This window comes from Ruditapes philippinarum, unplaced genomic scaffold (assembly GCF_026571515.1).
Source record: "Ruditapes philippinarum isolate M1 unplaced genomic scaffold, ASM2657151v2 ctg7373_1_1_1_1, whole genome shotgun sequence".
Classification (NCBI taxonomy): Eukaryota; Metazoa; Mollusca; class Bivalvia; order Venerida; family Veneridae; genus Ruditapes; species Ruditapes philippinarum.
Window position 1 is genome coordinate 16,065 of NW_026865690.1, and position 23,748 is coordinate 39,812.

General features: G+C 30.4%; 1 protein-coding gene across 1 annotated transcript in view; it reads right to left on the reverse strand.

Moving 5' to 3' along the window:
- Positions 1-23,748, reverse strand: part of LOC132729999 (uncharacterized) — a 39,694-nt gene that overhangs the window by 3,782 nt on the left and 12,164 nt on the right. The window contains exon 2 of the mRNA XM_060715839.1: positions 135-242. Coding sequence (XP_060571822.1) covers positions 135-242 — 108 coding nt within the window. The remainder of the gene's footprint in view (positions 1-134; positions 243-23,748) is intronic.

Here is a 23,748-nt window from a genome sequence, read left to right on the forward strand (position 1 = left end):
TAAGCAGTTTTGAGTGAGAACTACTTTGCGTTGTTAGGTCTGTAAGGAAATTGTGTGTTAGACCGTGGATGTTAGCTATGTATTTACTGATCTTGCGATCAGAAAATACAACAAAAAGAGAAATCTTTACATACCTTTACTGAAATTTAGTTTTTCACACGTTACTCGGTTCGTACCATGTTCAAAACATCTTGAGTATTGGTACTCCGTTGGTTTATAAACTACTTTAGGTTGTAGAGATACTGAAATAGCACAAATGAAGGCAACATATTTTAGTACAGAAATTTCGGATAGTGCAGATTTCGGACACAACATAGATCTAACAAATGTCAATAATAATTGTGTAGTTGTCAAGCTATAAAACTAATTTCATTGTTATAATTAGTTAAGTATCTTCTTTTGTAGACCTTTCAATGAAGTTGCTACAGTATCTAGGTGAAAGACAAGTGTTAATAATGTGAAATCAACATGGCAACATTATGTTAACCAACAGCACAGTGCTGTAATGGGAATGCAAATGAAACTGGAGCACTGTTGTTTGGTGAAGCATGTACATGAATGCGAAATGAGCATCTTTAGATCCAATTTGGTGCATCACATGAAAAGAGGATTGTAAACAAAGGACAAGTAATTTGTGCAGACAGGTGAGTTTGAAATATGGACAGTTTTAAAGTTCACTTCACCCCTCTTTCTGATTAAAGCACCACACCTCCCTAATTGGTTATATGTTGCTATGTGCTTTACACAAATTAAGGTGGGACATGTGAAATGCAATCAATTATGGTGATTAAAATATTCATTGTTGTAACTTATTTCTTGTTATATAATAAGTATGGACCAAATCAAAATATTGTAGGGATATTACTTTTCCCCTAATATATTTATATGGTATTAATGATAATCAGTTAAGTACTTTAAATTTTTTTCTAAAATATAACTATCACATTAAAACTTCAAAATAAGTTTGACTATCTAAAATAACTTATTTTGTATTAGTCATTTAAAGTGGGTGACCTACTATCTTAGATGAGATATCTCTTTCACCCCTCTTTTGTTCTAACATTGATACTGGGAAATACATGTATGTCCCAGTTTGACAGTAGATTGATAGTTATGTTGAAAATCACACATAATATTTTTTATCAACAATTATAAAGCAGATTTTTCTTTATTTTTATGTCACATTGATACTTAAAATTGTCTTTCATGTAATGTTTCAGAAAATGATGTAATATATCAAAGTTCCATGTTGCAAGTTAACTTGTCAGTGTTAAAAATATTGAAAATTGCCTTGAGTTAAACATTCCATAAAAAATACTTAAAAAAAGAAAATAATTAAACAAACAAAAGGTTTATTTGTTGATGAAATATTTATTCTAGAAATAATCAGGGATGATGGGTGAAGTGTCTTAATGATTTTGGGATGTGAAGTGTCATCAGATGTTAAGTGTCTTGTTTCCACATTTAAACAAGTACTATTGTTATATATTGTAGTAATGTTAGATTTGTGGGAATCATTATCATATTTACTCATAGGTTTGTTAAAGTTTATGTAGATATTATCGTAGTAGGCTTCTTTTCAGGTATCACTTGATTTTCTTTTATACATGTAAATGCTATATAGAGTCTATGAAATTGTAGCTGAATTTTTATCTGATTCTCCTTACAGATATAAGGCAGCATGAATAGTTAATACTTGGTGGATCTGCTGATCAATGTGTTTGTAAAAGAGATGAGGCTGTATACCACCAGGGTTAGTAGTGACAAACTTATTTTAGAAACAGTATTATAAAAGTAAAATTGCCTTACACTGTCAGAAAACTGACAGTTATAGAAGAATATCAAAAACATTCAACAGCAAGAACCTATTTGAAAGCTCAGTGGCTGTGACTTGACAAATATTATTACAAAGACATACCGAATTATTGAATAAAAACTATTAACATTTAGTTATAAGGATTTCATTTGAATTATACATTTTCATATTTATCTGTTCTTGACATTTCATATGAGATAGTTTGTAAAAAAATATTGTATCAAATTACAATGTTTATTATTTGATTTTAAGTCAGTTTATTCTCTGCAATGTTTCAGAATACTGCTGAATGATGGAAGGTTTACAGCTAATCAATCCTATGATTGGAATCAATATCCAGGGACAGCTCTCCCTTAAAGGGGCCAAGTGTTGTGACCCTGTTATTTGGCCAACAAAGGACATCAAAGTCCTAAAGATAGTTATGAAGAAAGTTATATAGACTATTAAACATTTCATCAATTTATATTGAATAAAGTACATTATGTATAATTTAATACATTCCATAATAACTTTGTTTCTACATGCACAAGAATAAAAATAACACTTGAGTATGGTCACAAAGGGATAGTCAGTGATCTACAATTATTATCCTGAATGCATGTAAGAAGCTTTATTTGAATGCTTTTTTATTAATGATTAATAAAAACATATACATAGGTTAAGGTCTATAAGTTGTTTCTGAGTGTATACATGTACATGTTTGTACTGACTGTATATTCACTTTGTCTTAAGTGTCAAAACTATAGCTATTAATGTATGTTAAAATCAAATATTCATATTTCTTGAAGTGATAACTTTACTGAATCATTCTTTTGAATAACATTATGAAATGTTTGATTCATGTTCAAAACTTGAAAGGAATACGCAGCAAAATGATGTTCTTCTCTGTATTCAATTTGATTACAGTGACTTTACAAAAACAAAGATATATGTGCTACAATTCATCTGAAAGTAAATAACATGAGATAAATCAAAGTATCATATGTGTATATATTGATATTTATTGATTTATTGTTACTTGAATGCATTAAAAATTGTTGGGATGAATATTAAAAACGCAAAGAAAATAACACTAAAGGGACAATAATGAAAATAAACAATCTTAATGTAAAGCTGTGAAACTTTCTATAGAATTCCCTGGAAGTGACATTTTATATTTAATGTGCTAATTTATTATTTGTCTTAACTGCTCTTGTCTGAATAGTGTCTTTTCGTTCAGCTCGACATTATTGTTGTGCTTGTAAATTAATAGTTTCAACTTTTTGGCATTTTCTAGTTGGGTGGTTCCAATATTCCTACTTGAATAATGTTGAATCAACCTTAGGATATGTTGCCTGCTTTTTAAATTTGTCTTTTGACGTCTTATCTGTGATACGCAGGCTTCATAACCTCTGATCCCCTTTCAAAATAAAATTCCATTTCATTTAGTTCCGCCCATTGTTTTCTCGTTTAGGGCACACTCTTTTCTTTACTTGGGGACCATATGCCGCTTTTCATGGAATGGCACTACTGTGTCAGATTGAAGGTTCCATGATAACCGCCGTATGAACTCATCTGCGGATGTTTCTAAACTCAAAATTTTACTATTTCATGTTGAATTCTGCTTAAGACGGTGCTAGGGGGCATGGACGGTAACTTGCACTTTCCAGTACCGTCCATGAACAGGCTCAATCAAACCGAGCCTTCAATATTTTCATATTTGCCGTGTTGGGCTTTCTTTAGGGATTCTGTATTTATCTATTCTATTAACTGCTCTTGTCTGAATAATACCCTGTGTCTGTTAAAACATATTGTTTTTATAATGTTATCTAGTTTCAAGATTGTTTTCTAGCAGATATGTATATCAATTCTAAACAGGTATTATTAAAAATTAATATGAATCATGTCATTTCAATGTCATAATTTTCTTTGCAATATGTATTCATTGTCATACTGGAATAATAATAAAAGACTTTGTAACATTCGAACACTAACTGTTCTGTAAATACTTTTACAAATAAGCCAGCCATATTGTTTTCAACTTTTCCTTAATCTTAGCTGAAACTGCTAAAAAATTATTCTAATGTTTGCAAATGTTGTTTAGCATTTCACCTCAGAGCCCTGTGCATATATTTTGTGTGCCACCTGTAACTTATTCAATGTCATGAACGCATAAACATGTTGAACCTTGATGGGTGTCTCTGTATTCAAGCATCAACAACGCTTTGTTCGAAGTAAACACTAGCTTTGCTTTGGAAGCCTTTTGCTTTACTCACACAGTTAGGACAAGATTCTTTTCAGTTGACAGATCATAATGATGTATACTATCACTTTCTTTGACTTTAAGTCAGAATATTCTCATAAATACAGGGATGTAAGGGATATATTTACATAGTCATTGGTGATATTTGATTGTATCCTTGGATGACCAGAATTACGCTACCGCTTTTATTAGAAATAATGTGCCTAACATGCAGAAGGGATTTAAATTTTGACATCGTCTATAACATGTTTTGTAGACGGATCTATGTCCTCCTTTTTGATGCATGTCTATGTTTTGATCCGCAAATAAGTATCTATTTGTCTCACGGATTTATATAAATCCTTCAATGATTTACTGTTTCTTTTTTTTAATAAAGATCAATATAGAATGTGTCCCATGTATTTTTTTAATCTTCTACAAGAAAAGAAATCGCATTCTAACACAAAAAACTTATCGTGTACTCTACTTTATGTAGTTAATTTGGAAAACAAAGTAAACCCTCGGAAGCATTAATCACAACAAAATTACATAAAAATTGCAGGCTCGGTTTGATCGAGTCTGTACATGAGGGATAATGAATACGTGAAACATCCCTCACGCCCTTAAATGTATTTAAATGTACAATTTGATCCTCCCCCATACTTTGCCGTTATCAAAGCTACTTCGACGAGGCATACACGGTATTCAGTTTATGCATAGTTTTTTTTGTATAGTATATATATGAGATTTTTTCAAAAATCGTTATTTCTTTGTTTTGGATAGAATTTCGGGGTCCTGTGGTTCATGCAGTCGTGTTTACATTGACAGGTGCGCGGGAAATCACGTGACCCGGAAACGTACTTTCGACTATATGGTAACAATATACGGTCGTACCGACCGAAAATAGTCTTAGCTGCGACTGAGGGCGTACGACCGTGTTCATAAAATGGCCATGAGTAAATCGTATTCTCGGTCTTAAGTATCGGTCGCAGTTACGACAGTCTTTGTTGATAAAACTGCACCCAGAACTTTAACTCAGGACCAGCTGCCGGTATCCTGAATAATGAAAAGGGTAGTGACCCTACGATGTAGGCAGAGACGGCGACAGAATGGTGTGCTAGTGTACGTGGACCCCTAGTAAAGATAGACGGTTTGTAAGGCAGGCCCTTTGCTGGGCACCAACAGCCCTTGTCAGGCCTACCTCCTTATATTATTGCCTAAGGTTACTGTACGATTTAGGATGTCATTGGCCGCCGTACTACATCTTATGCCCTTACGGGCGGATGGACCCTCATTAAGCATAAACTACATACATACAGACTGGTCATGAGAGATCTTCATATCACCGTTAAGGTAATACAGCCATTTCATGAAACCGGAAGTGACGTCACATAAATAATAAATCGCTTTACTTTTGGGACTAATAAAATGGTTCGTATTAACATATTACAATACAAAACAATACCAAGAATGTGTTCTTGTTTCTTCTATATAGTGTTCAAAAAGTAAACAGTAGCTTTATGATATTCTTGTCTCACTTGATAGTATCTCAGCCATGTCCAAACCATACACACCGTGCATGTCTGGTCGGTCGTGTGACAAACATATTTTCTGTAAGTCGTAGATGAACTCAATCCTCCAAACTCGCAGTGTATTGACCTTGTTGCTGATCCAAAACCAAACCAGCTGACTCTGCCATTTTGGACCGATTTATTAATAGAATTATGAACCGTTTTACTGTTTCATTGAACCGAATATCGTGTGAGTACTTTATTCTGCGGGAACTTCATTTCTGCTATTTCTGCGTTTCAAAACGACACCACAGATTTAAAAACCGCAGAAAGTAAGCCTTTCCCTATTGTATATGTCGGAATATGTCAACTATTGGTATTGTATAATTACATTACCATGTACCGTGATCGGCTTTTGTAGATGGGAATTTTTCTTTAAGAATCATTCGTGAACATATTATTAAAAATGTAACTTTGCTTGTTCTTTTGTTTAAATAAATATGTTTCTATGATTTTCGCTCGCTCTTAGCTTGATTTTATTGTAACGTAAAACTTTATAGTTTGACGGGTGTAATAAACATACCCATTTGTATTTGTACAATATTTTGTGTTTACATTTATTTTTCACACTTCATATTTTTTTCACATACAGTATTATTACACGCTTTTTTTTAATTTGTTTATTAACGTGTTTATATTGATACAATTTGATTAAGACGAAACACATTATCTGCATGTTAACCAAAAGTAATGTACATGTAACATCAAAAAATCTTGAAATGGTGTTTGTTTGTATCGGTTAATTTTGTAAAAAATATCTTAATTAAAACGCAGAAACAAAAAGCATTATTGCGAGAATGATGACAACGCAGAAATAAGATACGCATGAATTAAAAAACCTTATTTAAACAAAAATCGCAGAAAATTAAGCCCGCAGAAATAAGTACTTATACGGTAATTGATAGATTCACAATTTGTTACCTGTTCTAAAAGCTATAGGTTTTCGAAAGTTGATTGATAAATAACTAGATATACTGTCGCTTTATGCTGCGTTTAATTGCAATGTCATATGTCAAATTGAAAACGGACTGTTGCAGTATTTCATAACCCGTGTATCCTAAAGGGAGACACAGGCAAATTTGCATGTTTTCTTTATAAAATTTCCATTCATTATTCTGTAAATGTCCTCAAATTAAATACACTAGGCAGTCACAGGAACATAAATGTTCTCATTATAAAGAATACAATGGTGGTTTCCTAACTAGACCCACGTGTGTCAGCTTAGAGCTTAAAGATTTCACAATAGTTGTTGTCAGAGTGAATTTTGGAAATATTAAAGAACATGTCAAATGAACGACTTAGACTTGTTTCAATCATACAATATCAATTATATCAAATATTGTTACTTCCACGGTTTGTTTTAAAACTACTGGGTGATTCTGTTGGCGTCTAAATGTCGTTCAACATATAAAGATATATTTAATACGCTTCAAACCCAAAATATATAGAATTTATACATAATTTCATGCTGGGACTTTAAAAATGCTAATTTAGCGTGATTTGAGTACATAAGATTTGACATTTTTGCAATTATATTGCCTAAGTATCCCTTTAACACTGACTAGTTAACTAAGGACAACACAAGAACCTTTTATGTACCTTTTAGTAATAGAAAGAAGCTTGGTAGACTTAGAAAATTCAAAAATGAACGCGCGATGTTAATAAAAATTTAACAATATTCATACTGGCTGTGCAAGTTCTGACCCTTTTGATTTTTATTCTGTTTTATTCACATGTTCTGTTAAACTCAGAATTGTACTTTCACAAACATGAATTTCAGAAAGAAATAAGCATGACAGCCCTATGAGAATTATATTTACCAGTTTGCGCTTTAAATGCGTAGCCATTTACATTAATTTTGTTAACTTCAGTATAATACGATCGAAATTCTTAAAATACCACCTTGTTAAAACAATATAGATTGCACACTTACATAACAATGGATGCAAAGTATCGATACAAATAAAATGTAAGAGTAAGAGTAATGTCACTCGATGTATGTGCATGTTTTTGTGAGTCGCTTAAAAATTAGAAATAAAATTGGAAACATGAATTTGTTGTAGGAAAATTTTGAACTATTATATGGAGAATTAATAGTAAATTTTTAACAGCTTCTAATTATTTAAGATTTATTTATTTATTTAATAGATACATTTAGGAACATAGCACATGATACAAATAATAAAAGCATACGGTTAAGACATAACATATAAATCATATATATGAAATGTGATCATAAACATCATAAAAGAGCACACATTTGTCATAAAAAATAATAAAAGGTACTATGCACCTATGGATAGCCCATTAAGCTAAAGGCTTATGTCCAATGGGGTCCATAGAAAAAACAAAAAAAACATAATTACAACCCTTTCCCCATAAAAAACAAAGCAAAGTAAAATAATCTAAATAGCTTTGGTCAAGATTTTGGTTGAAAAAAAAAAGAAATATTTTTTACAAAAGTATGCCCTTTTAAAAATAAAACTAGTATCACTATCACAGAAATATTGGATCACAGTGCCTAACACATTAGTTGTACACATATGCATCTTCTGATAGACTTAAATAACTTTCTAGTAGGTAATTTTTTTACAGATTTTTTATATTGCACAAAATAATTAATGGATTTTACATATTCTGGCAGATTATTCCAGTCTTAAATTCCATTATTAAAAAGGTCTCTTTCATCAAGGAATTAGACTGGGGGACAATAAAATTAAAATTGCTTGATCTAGTATTGTAAAATCTTACATCAGCACAACACCTAAAATCGGCTCTAAGGTATGATGGACTCTTTTTGTAAAAAATCTGATACATATGATTGAGTCTTATCTGTTTGACTCAGTTTTCTATGTTACAGACGGAAAATAGATGCATAGACAAAAAATGTGTAGTGACAAATATTTGCCTTAAAAGGTAAACACCATAGGGATTTGCTTAAGAAATAATATCGGTCTAAGCGGTGTGTATCGTCTATTAAACACCGGTTTTGAGTTTTGATGCGTAGCAATTAAATTGAAAGTTGATTTTTTTCGCATCAAAACCATAAAACCGGTGTTAAATAGCCGATAAACACAGCTCAGACCGATATTATTTCGATTCTAACAAAATAAAATAAGGAAGATCACATATGTTATTTTTTCAAGCGTAAATAATTGCCGGTGCTAAGATATAGAAAGAAATAATAAGGAAAAAAAGTTATTGTTTCAACAATAAAAACATACGTCTTAGAATGGAATGTATTATGTTAGTGCCAATTTTTTCATTTTTGTATGTTTGAAATGACGTCAGCGTTTTACTTAGGATGACGTCATTACACTGCTTATGGATTTGCGCCGTTTTGTCAAAATAATGATAAACTTATATGAATCAAATCAGTGGCGTTAGTGTGTGTAATATATCATTTCAGTAGTGTATGAAAAGAAAACATTATAAGAACTGAAAATATAGATAAAAATGCATTTTTGTTGCTTTAAAAGGCTTTGTTAACTATATAATCAAGGGACAAAACACAACAGCCGCACATACAAGTACATGTAGTCCCTAACCAGTGTTTATTGGCAGTTTAACACCGTGTTTTCCTTCTTTGTCTAAAGTGACAAAATCACGAGGAGTGTTAGAATATTTTATCAATTCAAATAAGAATGAAAAGTATATTTCTGAAATGGGTAAGAAAACTCTAAATAAAAGAGATAGGAATAGGTCGAGTAATAGTAGCATAAATGATTAAGAGACTAGTTTTGATATAAAAATAGAAGACAATTACTTCATTAGAACGTTCAAAATATACAAATGCAGGCAAAACAATTGAAACTATATCTGTAAGCAATAATTATGATGTTGCAGAACAGCTGAAACAAATATACAAAAAGCTAGAAGATATAATTACGAAAAATGATACATTCTTGAAAAATCTAGTTAAAGATCTTAAATTAGAGAAACGATCTGAATTAGTTTCATCAATTGAGAAAAAGCTAGACATTATTGAAACCCAAAGGTCTGGCTATGTGAAAATGTGAAGGAACATGCCAAGTTGAAATCACAAAAAGTTTAACTTAAAAAACCATTAAAGCTAAAGATAATAATCACACAAACGGAATCAATACGATTGAAAGGGTAACAAGATCGCACGGTGAACTACACAATGATCAGGCTCAATATAGGCGAAGAAATAACGTTAGAATTCATGGTATCCCGAAAATGAATGGAGAAAAGGCTGACCACACAGTCCAAAACGTTATAAGCATATTAAATGAAAAGATCTCTAACCTAAATCTTATGATGAACGAAAGAGATATTGATCATCAAATCGGAAAACCCAATCAAAGTATACAACAAATAATTTCGATGAAGCTTAGAAATGAACGGAAAAAAATGTTGAAGATTAAAACAAAAAACAAGTTAAGCGGAAAATTAACACATTTCTAATCAAAACAAGGGTAGAGGAATAAGTAGTTTGAAGAAACAACACAGAGAAGCGAAAGAAATGAGACGATGGTTGAAATCGTAACTGAAGCCGTAGAAATTATAGGATCTAGCCAAATTATCATGAAGTTTCTTTCGATAATGAAAAAAGATTTAGTTATTACGAATAAGAAACATTTGAAAGGAAGCAAAATATTTGTGAGTGAAGACCTTGCACATATAAATATGCATGCATTAATGGTGATCAAAAAAGTATCACAATGGAGGTCCAATCTGTTTGGACAAAAACTAAAAAAGCTATCTACACAATAGATATGGAATTGAGATTTATTTCATTATTAAGATTATCAAAAGTGGCTCAACATTTAGTGGAATAATATTCGATAAACATATGTATATGAACGAACTCAGTCAAAATATACAAACAAAAAAAGTCTTTTCAAACAGAAAATTCAAGTATCTGTGGGAATATTGTATGTATACTAGTATAAGAGTTAATTGGCATGTGATATATATATAACTATCATACACATCTTTTGTTCATATAGGACAAAAGTGAATAATTATCAAAATTGTATGCATAATTGAAAATCTATTGTTTTAAAAAGAAAAAAAAGTGAAACAATGTAAAATAATCAGAATCTCGGGTTTGGCAAAATAGTTGGTAATTAAAATGTAAAAAGTTTTCCAATATGCATGTTTGTTTTATCTTTATGCCTATATAAAGCATCACAGTATGCATTTTGAATAAATAAACTTTACATGTTTTGTCACACAAAAATGTTTACTTTGAAAGTAAATATGCTACAGTTAAAACAATGTTATGATTGTGTTTATGATTGTGTTTTAAATTTATATGATCAAATATGCTGTATTATGATGTCTAGTTTATTAAGATGAAACAAATAGTTTTTACATGCTTTTCGGTGGTTTATAGAAATATATCAGTGATATAAAACTGGTAATTTCACTGCTTAAAACAGTGAAATTACCACTTTGATAATTTCACTGTTTTGAATTTAAGCCCCTTACGTTGTTTCAGTGAAATACCAGCGTGCACAGTACTGGGTACCAACTTAATGACGTGACGTCGTAAATGACGTCACGTTGTATTATTATTTGGCGCGCTTTTTCATTCAGTATAAGCTTTTATGTCTTTTTAAAACGTTTCTTTGCATGTAATAAAAAGAAAATTTGTTTAGTTTAGTGTAAGATTGAAATATATTTCACCTTGTGAACACCAAAAGCATACAATATAAAGTGAAAAAGAAGAGTAAGCAAAGAACACATATGTTGATGATAAAATCACTTTAAGTCTACTTTATTTATTTGTTTAAGGTTAACAAAATATGGATCGTTTTAAATGTAAATGAAAACTAGAAATGTGTCCATAGGACACGGGTGCCCCCACCGCGCCACTGTTTTGTCAATCTTTTTACTAAGTCAAGGGAAATAACTCTACAAATACTGGATAAATCCACAAGCGAAACCCCATGCTGAGCAACCTGCCCATAAGGTTTAATGACTCTATGTCAAATCCTTTTTGAGTAACTTGCGACACAAGTTGAAAACTGCCAAAATTTCTAAGTGAAGGGCAATAATTCTAAAAATACTAAATAAATCCAGAAGAAAATACCTGGTGCACAACTGCACATGCTGATCAATATTCCTGTGAAGTTTCATGACTCTAGGTGAAATACTTTTTGATTTACGTGCGACACAAGTTGAAAATTGCAATATTTTACTTAGTAAAGGGCAATAACTCTGAAAATACTAAAAAATATCCAGACGAAAATACCCAGGTGCACAACTACACATGCTGATCAACATTCCTGTACAGTTTTATGACTCTAGGTCAAATACTTTTTGAGTTACATGCGACACAAGTTGAAAATTGCAAAATTTTACTAAGTAAAGGGCAATAACTCTAAAAATACTAAAGATATCCAGACGAAAATACCCAGGTGCACAACTACACATGCTGATCAACATTTCTGTACAGTTTCATGACTCTAGGTGAAATACTTTTTGAGTTACGTGCGACACAAGTTGAAAATTGCAAAATTTAACTAAGTCAAGGGCAATAACTCTGAAAATACTAAAAATATCCAGACGAAAATACCCAGGTGCACAACTACACATGCTGAAAACATTCCTGTAACGTTTCATGACTCTAGGTCAAATACTTTTTGAGTTACGGGCGACACAAAAGTGAACGGACGGACGGACGGACAAAGGTAAATCTAAATGCCCGCTACTAAAGTGGGGGCACAAAAAACGCTATTGTTACAGTTCATTTTTGTATTTGTTTCAGTGTATTAAGTGGGCTGGTTTTGTTTATTTTGTTTTATGGTTTTATAATTTTATATATGATTAAGTTTAGTCTTCAAGGAAACTACAATAGTTACTTTAAATGTTAGAAGGTTAAGAAGAATTTGTCAAAAACGTAAACAGTTATATATTTTGCTGGATTCACAGCCATTTTCTATGTATATGTTACAAGAAAACCACTTAAAAAATATGAACTTTAAAAAATGAATGAACGGCAAAGCTTTTTCAGTGGAAATAAACAATCAAAACAGGCGTTGTATTCTTGATTGAATATGATTATAATATAAAACTTTAAATAAAAACGAATTGATGATAGGACATTTAATAATGATTGAAGTGATAATAAATGACATAGACTTCACAAAGATTAACATTTATAGACAAAATGATGATAACATATATATGAAATATATATCAAAAGTTTATTCTTGTAAATGACGACAAGAACATTATAATCGGTGGCGATTTCAATAAGGTTATTAATACATGTACAACGGTTGATTAAAAGAATGGACATCTTCATACAAGTGGAAAATGTAGAGATAAGATAGAAATATAATTGAAACATATAATCTAATTGATATTTGGCGTTTTAATCACCCTGAGGAGAGGCATTACATGTCAAGGAAATCCAGTCATATATTGTGTAGACTTGATTTCTTCTTTATATCTGATTCGCCTAGAAACATTATTTCAAAAAGTTATATTTTAAATTGCTTTAAAAAAGAGAATACTTTAGTTACTTTTACAATAAATGATAACGCAATGAAAAAAGGATCTGGACACTTCAAAATGAACACTGTTTTATTGTTAGACGAAGATAATCAAAGTCAAATTAAACAAATTATTCATTTAACAGCATTAATAAATAAAACATCCACTACAAATACTTTGTGGGAGATAATTAAAGGTGCAATAAGAAAAAAAGACAATACGTTATGCAAGTTTTAAAAAAAGGAAATATTTAAATTTTATCAATGAAATAAACAATTAGAAGAAAATATACTAAACTCAATTTCAAATGATTTCACATGTATTTCAAAAAAGGGTTGTTCAATGATGGATTTTGGTTTTGTACCCTATAGTCAACTTGATATTTTAACTGATTTTAATGTACATAAAGTCTCTGATATGTTAAATAAATTTGACATGTTCTCAAGGTTTGACAATTCATATCCTGATCATTCTATCTTATCTTGGAAATTTAATTTAGATAGTGGTTATGAAAAGAAAGCATTAAAATCTACTACGACACATTTTTCATACCATAAATTTGATGTTAAGAATGTTGATAGCATATTTTTGATGGATGATAAAAGTATACAAGATCTTCATAACGTTTTTTTTTTTAAATTAGAAAGTAGCCAACAGTCTAGAGTTGACCATGATAATACTCAGAATATAATTATGTGAAGTTATAAATGAAAATATGTACAAGCACTTATCATATAGAAATATTAAAATTTTAACTTGTTGTAATAATAAAAAGAGGAAAATAGGGAAACACTGGTGGAATGATGAATTGACACAAGCATTGAATGACATGTGCATACATGAGAAACAATGGCTTAAAAGCAAAAATGGTCATCAACAATCTGTTTTAAAAGCTTTGTATGTAAATAAAAGAAAGTTTTTTTATTATAAGGTACAAAAAGCTAAAAGGTTTTTTTGGTTTAAAACCCAGAATGATATTTTAGAAGAAGCAAATAGAAATTGTAATGAGTTTTGAAAGAGTATAGGTAGGGTTAGCATAATTTCTAAGAAACTTTTACCATTTGAAGTAAAGACGGAAGAAAACTTAATTTCCAAATATGTAAATGTTGTTTTAAATAAATGGAAAGACTGTTTTAGTACTTTGTATAATGCAAATTATTGTACTCCAAAATATAATAGAAATGATAGTTCTGATGAAATTTTATTTGAAGAAATGTTTTCAGTATATGAAGCTAGAAAAGCTATTGTAGATGCTAAGAAAAATAAAGCTGGTGGTTTTGATAATATACCTATGGAAGTTTTAAAAAATGATAATGCAATTTCCTGTTTACATATGCTTTTTAATACATGTTTTAATACTGGTAACATTCCCTCGGATTGGGGTAAAGGCATTATAAATCCAATACCAAAAGCAAATACTACAGATCCTAGGGATCCGTTGAATTATAGGGGTATAACTCTTGCCCCAAGCATGTATAAATTATATTGCACAGTTTTAAATAAAAGATTGTCAAAATGGGTTGAAGAAAATAATATTTTAGCTGAGGAACAAAATGGATTTAGGAAAAATAGGAGCACATAGATCATTTATCATCTTTGTCTAATATTATTGATAGTCGAATTAAGAAAAAAATATGAACATTTTGTGCATTTATAGATTATAGAAAGGCTTATGATATGATTGATAGAAATCAGCTTTGGGAAAAATTGTTTGATTATGGAATAAAAGAAAAAATGTTAAATGCTTTAAGATCACTGTATAGTTCAGTAAAGTCATGTGTTAGACTAAATGGTGTAAACAGTGAGTGGTTCAGTGTTAAAACAGGCCTACGTAAAGGCTGTAGTCTATCTCCAATTTTGTTTAATTTGTTTATTAATGACTTAGTTGAGAAAGTTAAGTTGCTAGATGTTGGTACAGATATAGGTGGAGATGATAAATTATGTATTATGTTATATGCAGACTATATTGTCTTAATTGCAGAAAGTGAAACAGATTTGCAGTTATTGCTTGATGTCCTTGGTAGTTGGTCCGACACTAATAACATGTCTGATAATGAAATTAAAAGTAAAGTTGTTCATTTCAGGGAAAAAGAATATCTTGTAGTAAATTCAATTTTCATTGTGGTTGCAATGATCTCAATATTGTAGATAGATATGTTTATTGAGGTCTTACCTTAACCGAACACTTAGACTATGGATTAACTGCAAAGGTTGTTGCACAGTCTGCTAGTAGGGCACTATGTTAACTTATTGCCAGATTTAAAAAATTGGGTGGCATGCCACATAATGTATTTACAAAGTTATATGATAATGTGGTATGGCATGTTATTGCATATGGCGCAGCCATTTGGGGAGAAAAGTCATATTCATGTATTGATGCTGTTCAGTACAGGGCTATGAGGTTTTTCTTGGGGGTAGGGCAATACACGCCAAATAGTGCAGTAACCGGTGATATGGCATGGGTACATCCAATTGCTAGACAGTGGACATGTGTTAATAATTTTATTGTAAGAATTAGTAATATGGATAATGATAGATTGAACAAAAGAGTGTATAAACAGTTGGATACAATAAGTAATTACAGATGTAGAAATTGGAATTTTAGAATTAAAACACAGCTTAGGAAGATAGATTGTGATGAACTTGTGAATCATATAGATACAGGTATGAAAAAGAAAGCTTTAAATGATAAAGTTCATACTTACCTGATGAATAATTTTAGGTTAACATGGTTAGCAAATATAAATTAGGATGTTAGTAATAATGGAAGAGGTGGTAATAAGCTGAAAAAATATAAGTTACTAAAACAAGATTATGGTACAGAAACATATTGTAAAATTATAATGTCTAAGTCGCATAGAGCAGCATTTGCTAAGTCTAGAGCTGGAGTGGCACCTTTAAGAATTGAGACTGGATTGTATGAGGGTCTACCTATAGATTCACGCCTTTGTCCGTTTTGCGTCAATTTAGTTGAAGATGAGTTTCATACCCTTTTCAAGTGATCATTATTTGATGATATAAGAAATGAGTTATTTATACATGTAATTAGGTTATATAATGATTTTCATAATTTGACAGAGGAACATAAATTTATTTTCCTCTTTACGAATGATGATGTGATCAGATGTTGTGCAAGAGCCTGCTTTCTGATATTACAACGTAGACAGTTGTTTTTAAGTAAATGAGATGTAAAAATAGTTTGTTTGTTTTAATCCTATTAGTCAATTTTGGTTTATCCTGGGTTAAACTGTTTTACTCTACTGCTAGAATACACTTGTTGATCTAATTTCTAAATATGTTCATTAAATCAAACATATTATCATTATTTTACAACCATTTATAGTGTGGAGTATATTCTCTTTTGTTTTACTTCTCTTTTATTGGATTTTAAAAATAGATAAGATTAACAAGAGTATACTAGTTCTTATATGTTTTATATGAAAATAAATTATATGTGATAATAGTTACATATGTCTCTTATAAATCTTAGTTGATTGGTCTTACATGTATTTTAAATGTATATGTTTCTTTAAATGTACTGTATTTGTAAATGTGAGTAAGAGACTGAAATAAACGAATAATAATACTAATAATTGGATCTTATAAAGAAAGAGAAGATAAAAATAAGTTAAAAAATGAATAAAAATACAAAGACTTGGTGCAATTTACGAATATCGTGTAAACGGCTGGTTTTTAAGAGCAAGAGCTATTCATGTAGAACATAATGAAAAAAAGTAAATTTTTTGCAAACTTAGAACAAAGACAAGCAGAGAAAAGGTTGAACATAAATCAAAAGGAGAAAATAAAGAAATAACAGAAATAAAAGAAATACTACAGTACAGATACAGAACTTCTCAAAACTCAAATAATAATTTTTAATACAGATATAAAATCATTGAATGAAGAGGAAAGTATCATTATTTATGTGAAGGGAAAATTAACGAAAATGAATGTATAATACATGTAATAGCGTTTCAGAAATGAAAAATAATAAACGTCCTGGATCTGATGGTTTTACTGTAGAATTCTATAAATTGTTTTGGAATAGTATAAAAGACTATAATCTTGTTTTGATAAATTATTCTTTTAAAACTACAAAATTAACAACACTTCAAAGACAAGGAATAATGTCCGTTATTCCTAAAACCGGATTACAAATAGATTAAATTGTAGAACAATAAGCTTGCTCAACGTTGATTAAAATGCAATTTAAATTAGAATAAATAAAGTCTCCCATCTACAATACGTTTAAATCAAACTGGTTTCATAAAAAGTCGATATATTGGTGGAAATGTAAGGCTGATTATTGAAATAATTGAACAACTGCAGAAAGAAAATAAACCGGGCTTATTATTCTTTGCCGATCATGAAAAAGGATTCGACAGTCTAAGCAATCAATTTCAGTTTGATACACAGGATAAATTTCACTTTAGCAAAGACCTTATAAAATGAGTTAAAATCTTAAACACAGATATATCAAGTATAGTTATCAATAAAAGACATTTTCCGGAGTCTTTCAACATAAAAAGGGGGTTTGTCAGGGATGTCCGTTATCATCTTCATTATTTATTTTATGTATAGAAATATTATCAAATTTCATACAAAAAAAGTGAAATTAAAGGGGTAGAAATCGCAAATAAAACAAAATAAGTACTCTTTTGTGCAGATGATGAAACATTTGTTAATGATTGACCGGTGAAGTCTTTTGTTCAAACTTGTTTTAACAGAATTTAGCAATATCTCTGGGTAAAAACTTAATACAAAAGAATCTATAGTTCTACGAGTGGAATCGCTTACAATGAGTGATGTAGAATTATGTAAACATAATCATTCAATTTGACATCAGATTCAGCAAAAATTCTAGGAATTCTTTTCTCGTCTAATTACAAAAGAAATACAGAGATAAATTTAGAACCAAAAGTGAGAAACTTTTTTCATTTTCTTGGAACAATGGCAACACAGAAAACTAACCCTTATGGATAATGTGATAGTAATAAAAACATTTGCCTCACTTTTATACTCAGTTTCAGTGTAAGAAAGCTAATCATATGATAAGATAAAATAAATAATAAAACTAATGGGATGGCAAGCCAGAAAAAATCAAACGTTAAACCATAAAACTTAATGTTAAAAAATGTGGTTTAAAAATGATCGATATTTTTACCTTTATAATTGTAGTAAAGGCAAAGTGGGACGAACAGTATATAAATGAGGACAATAAAGGATTATGGAAACTTTTTATCAAATAAAACATGATGGTGATGACCTTATATTTGATGTAAATGTTTCGAAATCAGACATCAATAAGTTATGTCCTCAAATAATTAATTCATTAAATTAGTTTCGTTCAACAAGAATACAATAATAGAAAAGAAAACCTTAAACATATAATATTTTATAACTCGAACATCAACATTGTTAATAATTTGGTGTACTATAAAACATGGCATAATAAAGGTATTCTATATTTATAACATCAATATGATTATAGGAAAAATGAACTTTACAAATTTGATGCTCATAAAAATATCTATGGTGTGAAAAATACTGAATTTTGAAATATGACATGCTTGTGTGTAATATGAAGTTTCAATAAAGTTAAAAATCAAAATATGTAAATAAGCTGTTATATAAATTAAATATATAACTTTAAACTATGAAAGGTTAAAAAAAACAAATGAAGAGTAATGGGTAAAAGACATAGATACTGATTTGGATTGGCATAAAATATATATGGTTCCATTTACAGGGCTGGGAATCAAAACTGCGTCGTATCCTGAAAAAAGTAAACAAACGCCGCCATCTTGGAACGAAAAACGTATGTTTTTGTTTATAACCCTTTTTGTTGGAAATGACTGAAAACCAGGTATATGTATTAACACGCTCAACTATTTTCCGCTTCGTTCGGTATATGTTGCTTGCACAACTATTTTGAATAACAAAAGTTATAGCGAACTTGCAACTGGAAGCGGAGTAGAATTTTTATGAAGTTTTGTTGCTACGACGCAGTTCATATTGCTTTATCTATCGTTTTTTCCTTCAAATTAATTATATACTAATTTAAGAATACGCCATAAACTTCAAAATATAATTTTGCATCAAATGTACTATTATTTCATTAAAATTGTTTTTTTTTTTATTTTCCAAGAAAACAATAATTTATACGAAATGATTCGACGCAGTTGAAAATAAAATATGATACGACGCAGTTGTATTTTCATTGCAGGCTGCATATTGGTTCAAGCATGCTAGTAAAGTCCAACAACATTTCTTTTATGCGAATTTTTTATCATTATGAATGACCTATACAACTAAAGTCGAGAGCAGAAGTCACTCATTGGTCCCACGAAAATGGAAAATTCTATTAAGGCTTTTCTTTTCCGTTCGCATTTTTAGCACATGTCATAAGCATCTACAAATTCCGAAAAAGGTGTATCAGATACATTGAAACACGTGATCGCACAACCATATTACAGCGTACGTGTTTAATTAAGTGCTGCCTAAGCATGCCTATAAACTTGTTACTAATAGGGGTGGTTATATTTTTCATATGCGCAAATTGCATGGCTTCCATTGTACAATTTACAACAATTTGCGGCAATTCCGTTATTACTCATGTCTTTTACGCGCCGATTGTTTTAATTAATTTTCTTAATAATCGATGAGAACAGATGAGCTTTATTATTTGAAATTTAAATCGGTATTTGAAATAAAATATTATTCCTCTTTTAATACATGATCAGGAAAAATGGTCATTTATTCTGAACAATAAGTTTTTAAAATTCTATTATAAATGGTTAAGCTACGATATATTTTTGCAAGTACTGCATCAGTTTCGTTCAATCATTTTTATGTTCAGCGCCGTGGAACTTTACCGCTGATTTTGTCGTATTGCATTTCTTTATCGACGATGAGAACAGTCAACTGAATATATTTTCTGAAATATCTTCTCCATTAAAAACTTTAAATTTTCAAATTCGGGTTAAAAAAGATAAAAAAAATATTTTGCAAAGGTATTTTACTCTTTGCACCGATAAATTTGATATGTACATATATATGCACGACATGATGTTTCAATAGTATTGAAGAAATTTTCCTATATTAGATTAAAGCCGGGAAGAGAAAACTTATGTCTGATTATCGCACTGAATTTTCGACGGACTAAAGAGAAGGCATCTAAAGTGTAATTTTTATTTGATAGTGACACAAAAAACATTTTTTTTTCTTCAGAAAATGTCTTCACAGAGGATTACCCCCTGTGTACATTGAAAAATGTTCTGCTATTCACGCCACTGACATCCTTATTTTAAACGAAATATCAAAGTAAAAAGTGATCTTAAAGAGTAAGGAAATATTTCATTTTAACAAAAAATTAAATGTCATTCTCTTTATAGTTAATTCATATACTTGTAATCTTCAAACTTCATGTCAGAAGTTTATTAAAAAAAACTGCTTCCTTGTACAGCTGACATTTAAGACCAGTGGACCGCCTCCGTGGTCGAGGGGTTAGAGTCGATGACTTCTAATACAGTTACCTCTCTGGCGTGGTTTCGATCCCCGGGAGATGCTTTGGTAGTTTAGCGCGGAGGAAGGTAGTCTAGTACTGGTGTAACTCTCCAGGCACGATGTTTAGGAAACTTACCGCCTATATGACTTAAATACGGTTGGAAAAAGGCGTAAAAAATGAAACTGGGAAAAAATCAGAGAGGCCGACCGAGGCCGAGCTGTTTATGTTAAAACCACTAGGGACTTCTGATTCTTTCGTAAGCTAATGGTTCTCTGTAGGTATAACATTTTGCATGAAATAATGCACAAAGGCGCACCCCAGTAAAACTAAAGTGTAGAGTGAAAGTTTGAAATAAAACCACAAAAAGCATCACCTAGAACAGACAGACCAACAGTTTTTTTTTCACAAAATGAATTTTGTGATTCACGTTCTATATTTTTGCCAAAAAATACGGATAATATAAAACATAAAGGAAAAAATAAGCAATTGTTTCAGATATTATGATGAATAAAGTAACATGTTCATATTTAACTGAAAAGTAGCTTTTGCAATGAAAATTGGACATGACACAATGCTTTCTAAATAATCAAAAGCATCTGCGCTGCGTTTCATGGAGAGTCCTAAGTCTTACGTTTGTCTTAAGATAAAAATTATGACAATTTTGCGTTTCAAAGAAAGTCTTAAAAAAGGTCCTAACTTATGACTCCTATACTTATGACCAAAAACAGTCCTAAGTCTAGGAGTGTTTTAAAGGTATCTTAAGATTGTCCTAAGTCAAAATCACTCCAAAACCAAAAAACTTTTTATTGAATTTTGTTTTGAAAACTATATAGAATGATAGATAATGGTCTAACTAAGAAAATAAATCCGAACACCAATATCTTTAATTCAGTCATTAACGCTGTACAGACGTTTAAAGAGTTGTTTACATGACGTCACATTGTAGCGCTAAAATATCGCGTGCAAAACAAGACGCATATTACTGCGCGCTGTACAATTGCAGTTGGGGGTTTGTAACCATTTTTCAATGTTTTACTATGAAATTAAATCAAAGGGTTATTTCATCGTTTATTGTGAAATATGGTATATATTTTCACTCAACATGATAAGAGGGCAATACATTACTTTTTATACTTGCTCTGATCAATTACACAGTAAATCCAATCCGGTATTATGCCCGTGCCATTGTATTTTGTACCATTTTCAGGAGAGCGAATTTGTCATAAGTATTAAGTTTAAGACAAAAGATATGACAGTTACTTGAAACGGGTTTAAGTGCAAAAACTTTTTCTCCTGAAGTTGGTCATAAGTCCTAGGATTTAGGATTAACTTAGGACTCTCCATGAAACGCAGCCCAGAACATTAAGAATGATCTTAGTATTTTTATCTGGCACAAGTGATTATCCGGCTCGTGAAAATCTGTGGCATTTTATCATGTTTCCTGAAAATATATTCCATATTTCTCTCAAACGAAAAAATAACCTTTTTATTTAATTTCATTATCAAAGAAAAATGGTTACAAACCCTATTGCTTGCTACGCAACTGCAATTGTACAGCGCGCAGTAATATATTATTGCGTCTTGTTTTGCACGCGATATTTGGCGCTACATTGTGACGTCACGTAAACAACTGTTTAAACGTCTGTATAGCGTTAATAACTGAATTAAAGATATTGGTGTTCGGATTAATTTTCTTAGTTAGACCATTTTCTATCATTCATTCTAGATAGTTTTCAAAGCAAAATTCAACAAAAAGTTGTTTTGTATTTATCAGATTTTTCAAACAAAATGGCAAAAGAAGTCCCTTAAAATAAATATGAGTTTTAACTCCGGCCACTTCATATTTATATTTCATATTTATTTTTAAAAATATGAAATATATTTGACTGATATAGCACCATATTTCAAGGATAAAACTAAATAAATAGCCAATATTATCCCTGTTGAAAAGAATGCCAAAAATACAACTGCGTCGTATCATATTTTATTTTCAACTGCGTCGTATCATTTCGTACATATTATTATTTTCTCGGAAAATGAACATTTATTTTTAATGAAATCATAGTAATTGATGCAAAATGATATTTTGAAGTTTATGGTAAACTCTGAAATTAGTATATAATTGATTTGAAGGAAAAACGATGGATAAAGCAATATGAACTGCGTCGTATCCACACAATTTCATAACAATTCTGGCCCGCTTCGAGTTGCAAGTTCGCTTTAACTTTTGTTTAACAAACAACATATACCAAACGAAACGGAAAATAGTGGAGCGTGTTAATACATATATCTGGTTTTCAGCCATTTCCAACAAAAAGAGTTATAAACAAAATCATACCTTTTTGGTTCCAATATGGCAGTGTTTGCTTACATTTTGTAGGATACGACGCAGTTTTGATTTCCAGCCCTGATTTAAAAGTTTCTGCTTCTGTGATTGTATGTATGTCTTTGTATGTATGTAGGTTAACAAGTATCTTTTGAATGTGTGTGTATGTATGTTCGAGTATGCATATTTTTCTGACCTTTTCTTTGTTGTTATTTTTTCTCTCTTTATTTTACTCCAAAAATGTTAAATATTATTGAATATACTTCAATGTTCTTTTTTCTCTCATTGTTTTACTTTAAATAATGTTAAATGTCTTGGAATATACTTTAATTCTTCAGGTTTTTTTTCGAGATGAATATATATAGTAAAAATTTGGAGTAAATGGATATATTTGTACCGTTTTTTCTTTTATTTTTTTTTAAATATAGTTATGAATTGTATGTTAATGTGTATGTTTGTATCGTTATACTTCAAATATGAAATGAATAAATAAAAAACAAAACAAAACAAAAAGCAAGCAATTAATATATGCACATAATTGTATATGTTTTTAGCTTTTAATTTCTTAATTAGCAAAATATGTTGTGTAAAACTATTGTTCAAACTGCTCTTTACATGGATCTACAATATTAAAATGTCTTTATATTTTCTGTTTGAAAATCTATTATGTCTTGTTTCAAACTAAGTATTACAGTAATTTTATCTGCGAAAAGTCCATCATATCACTGTTAAACTGTTTTCAACAGCGTCTTAAGGGCTTTAATATTTATAACGCGTCGGTTGTGTTTGTTTCTAAAGATAGGTCAAGAAACATATCGTCAGCTTTACTAATTTGAA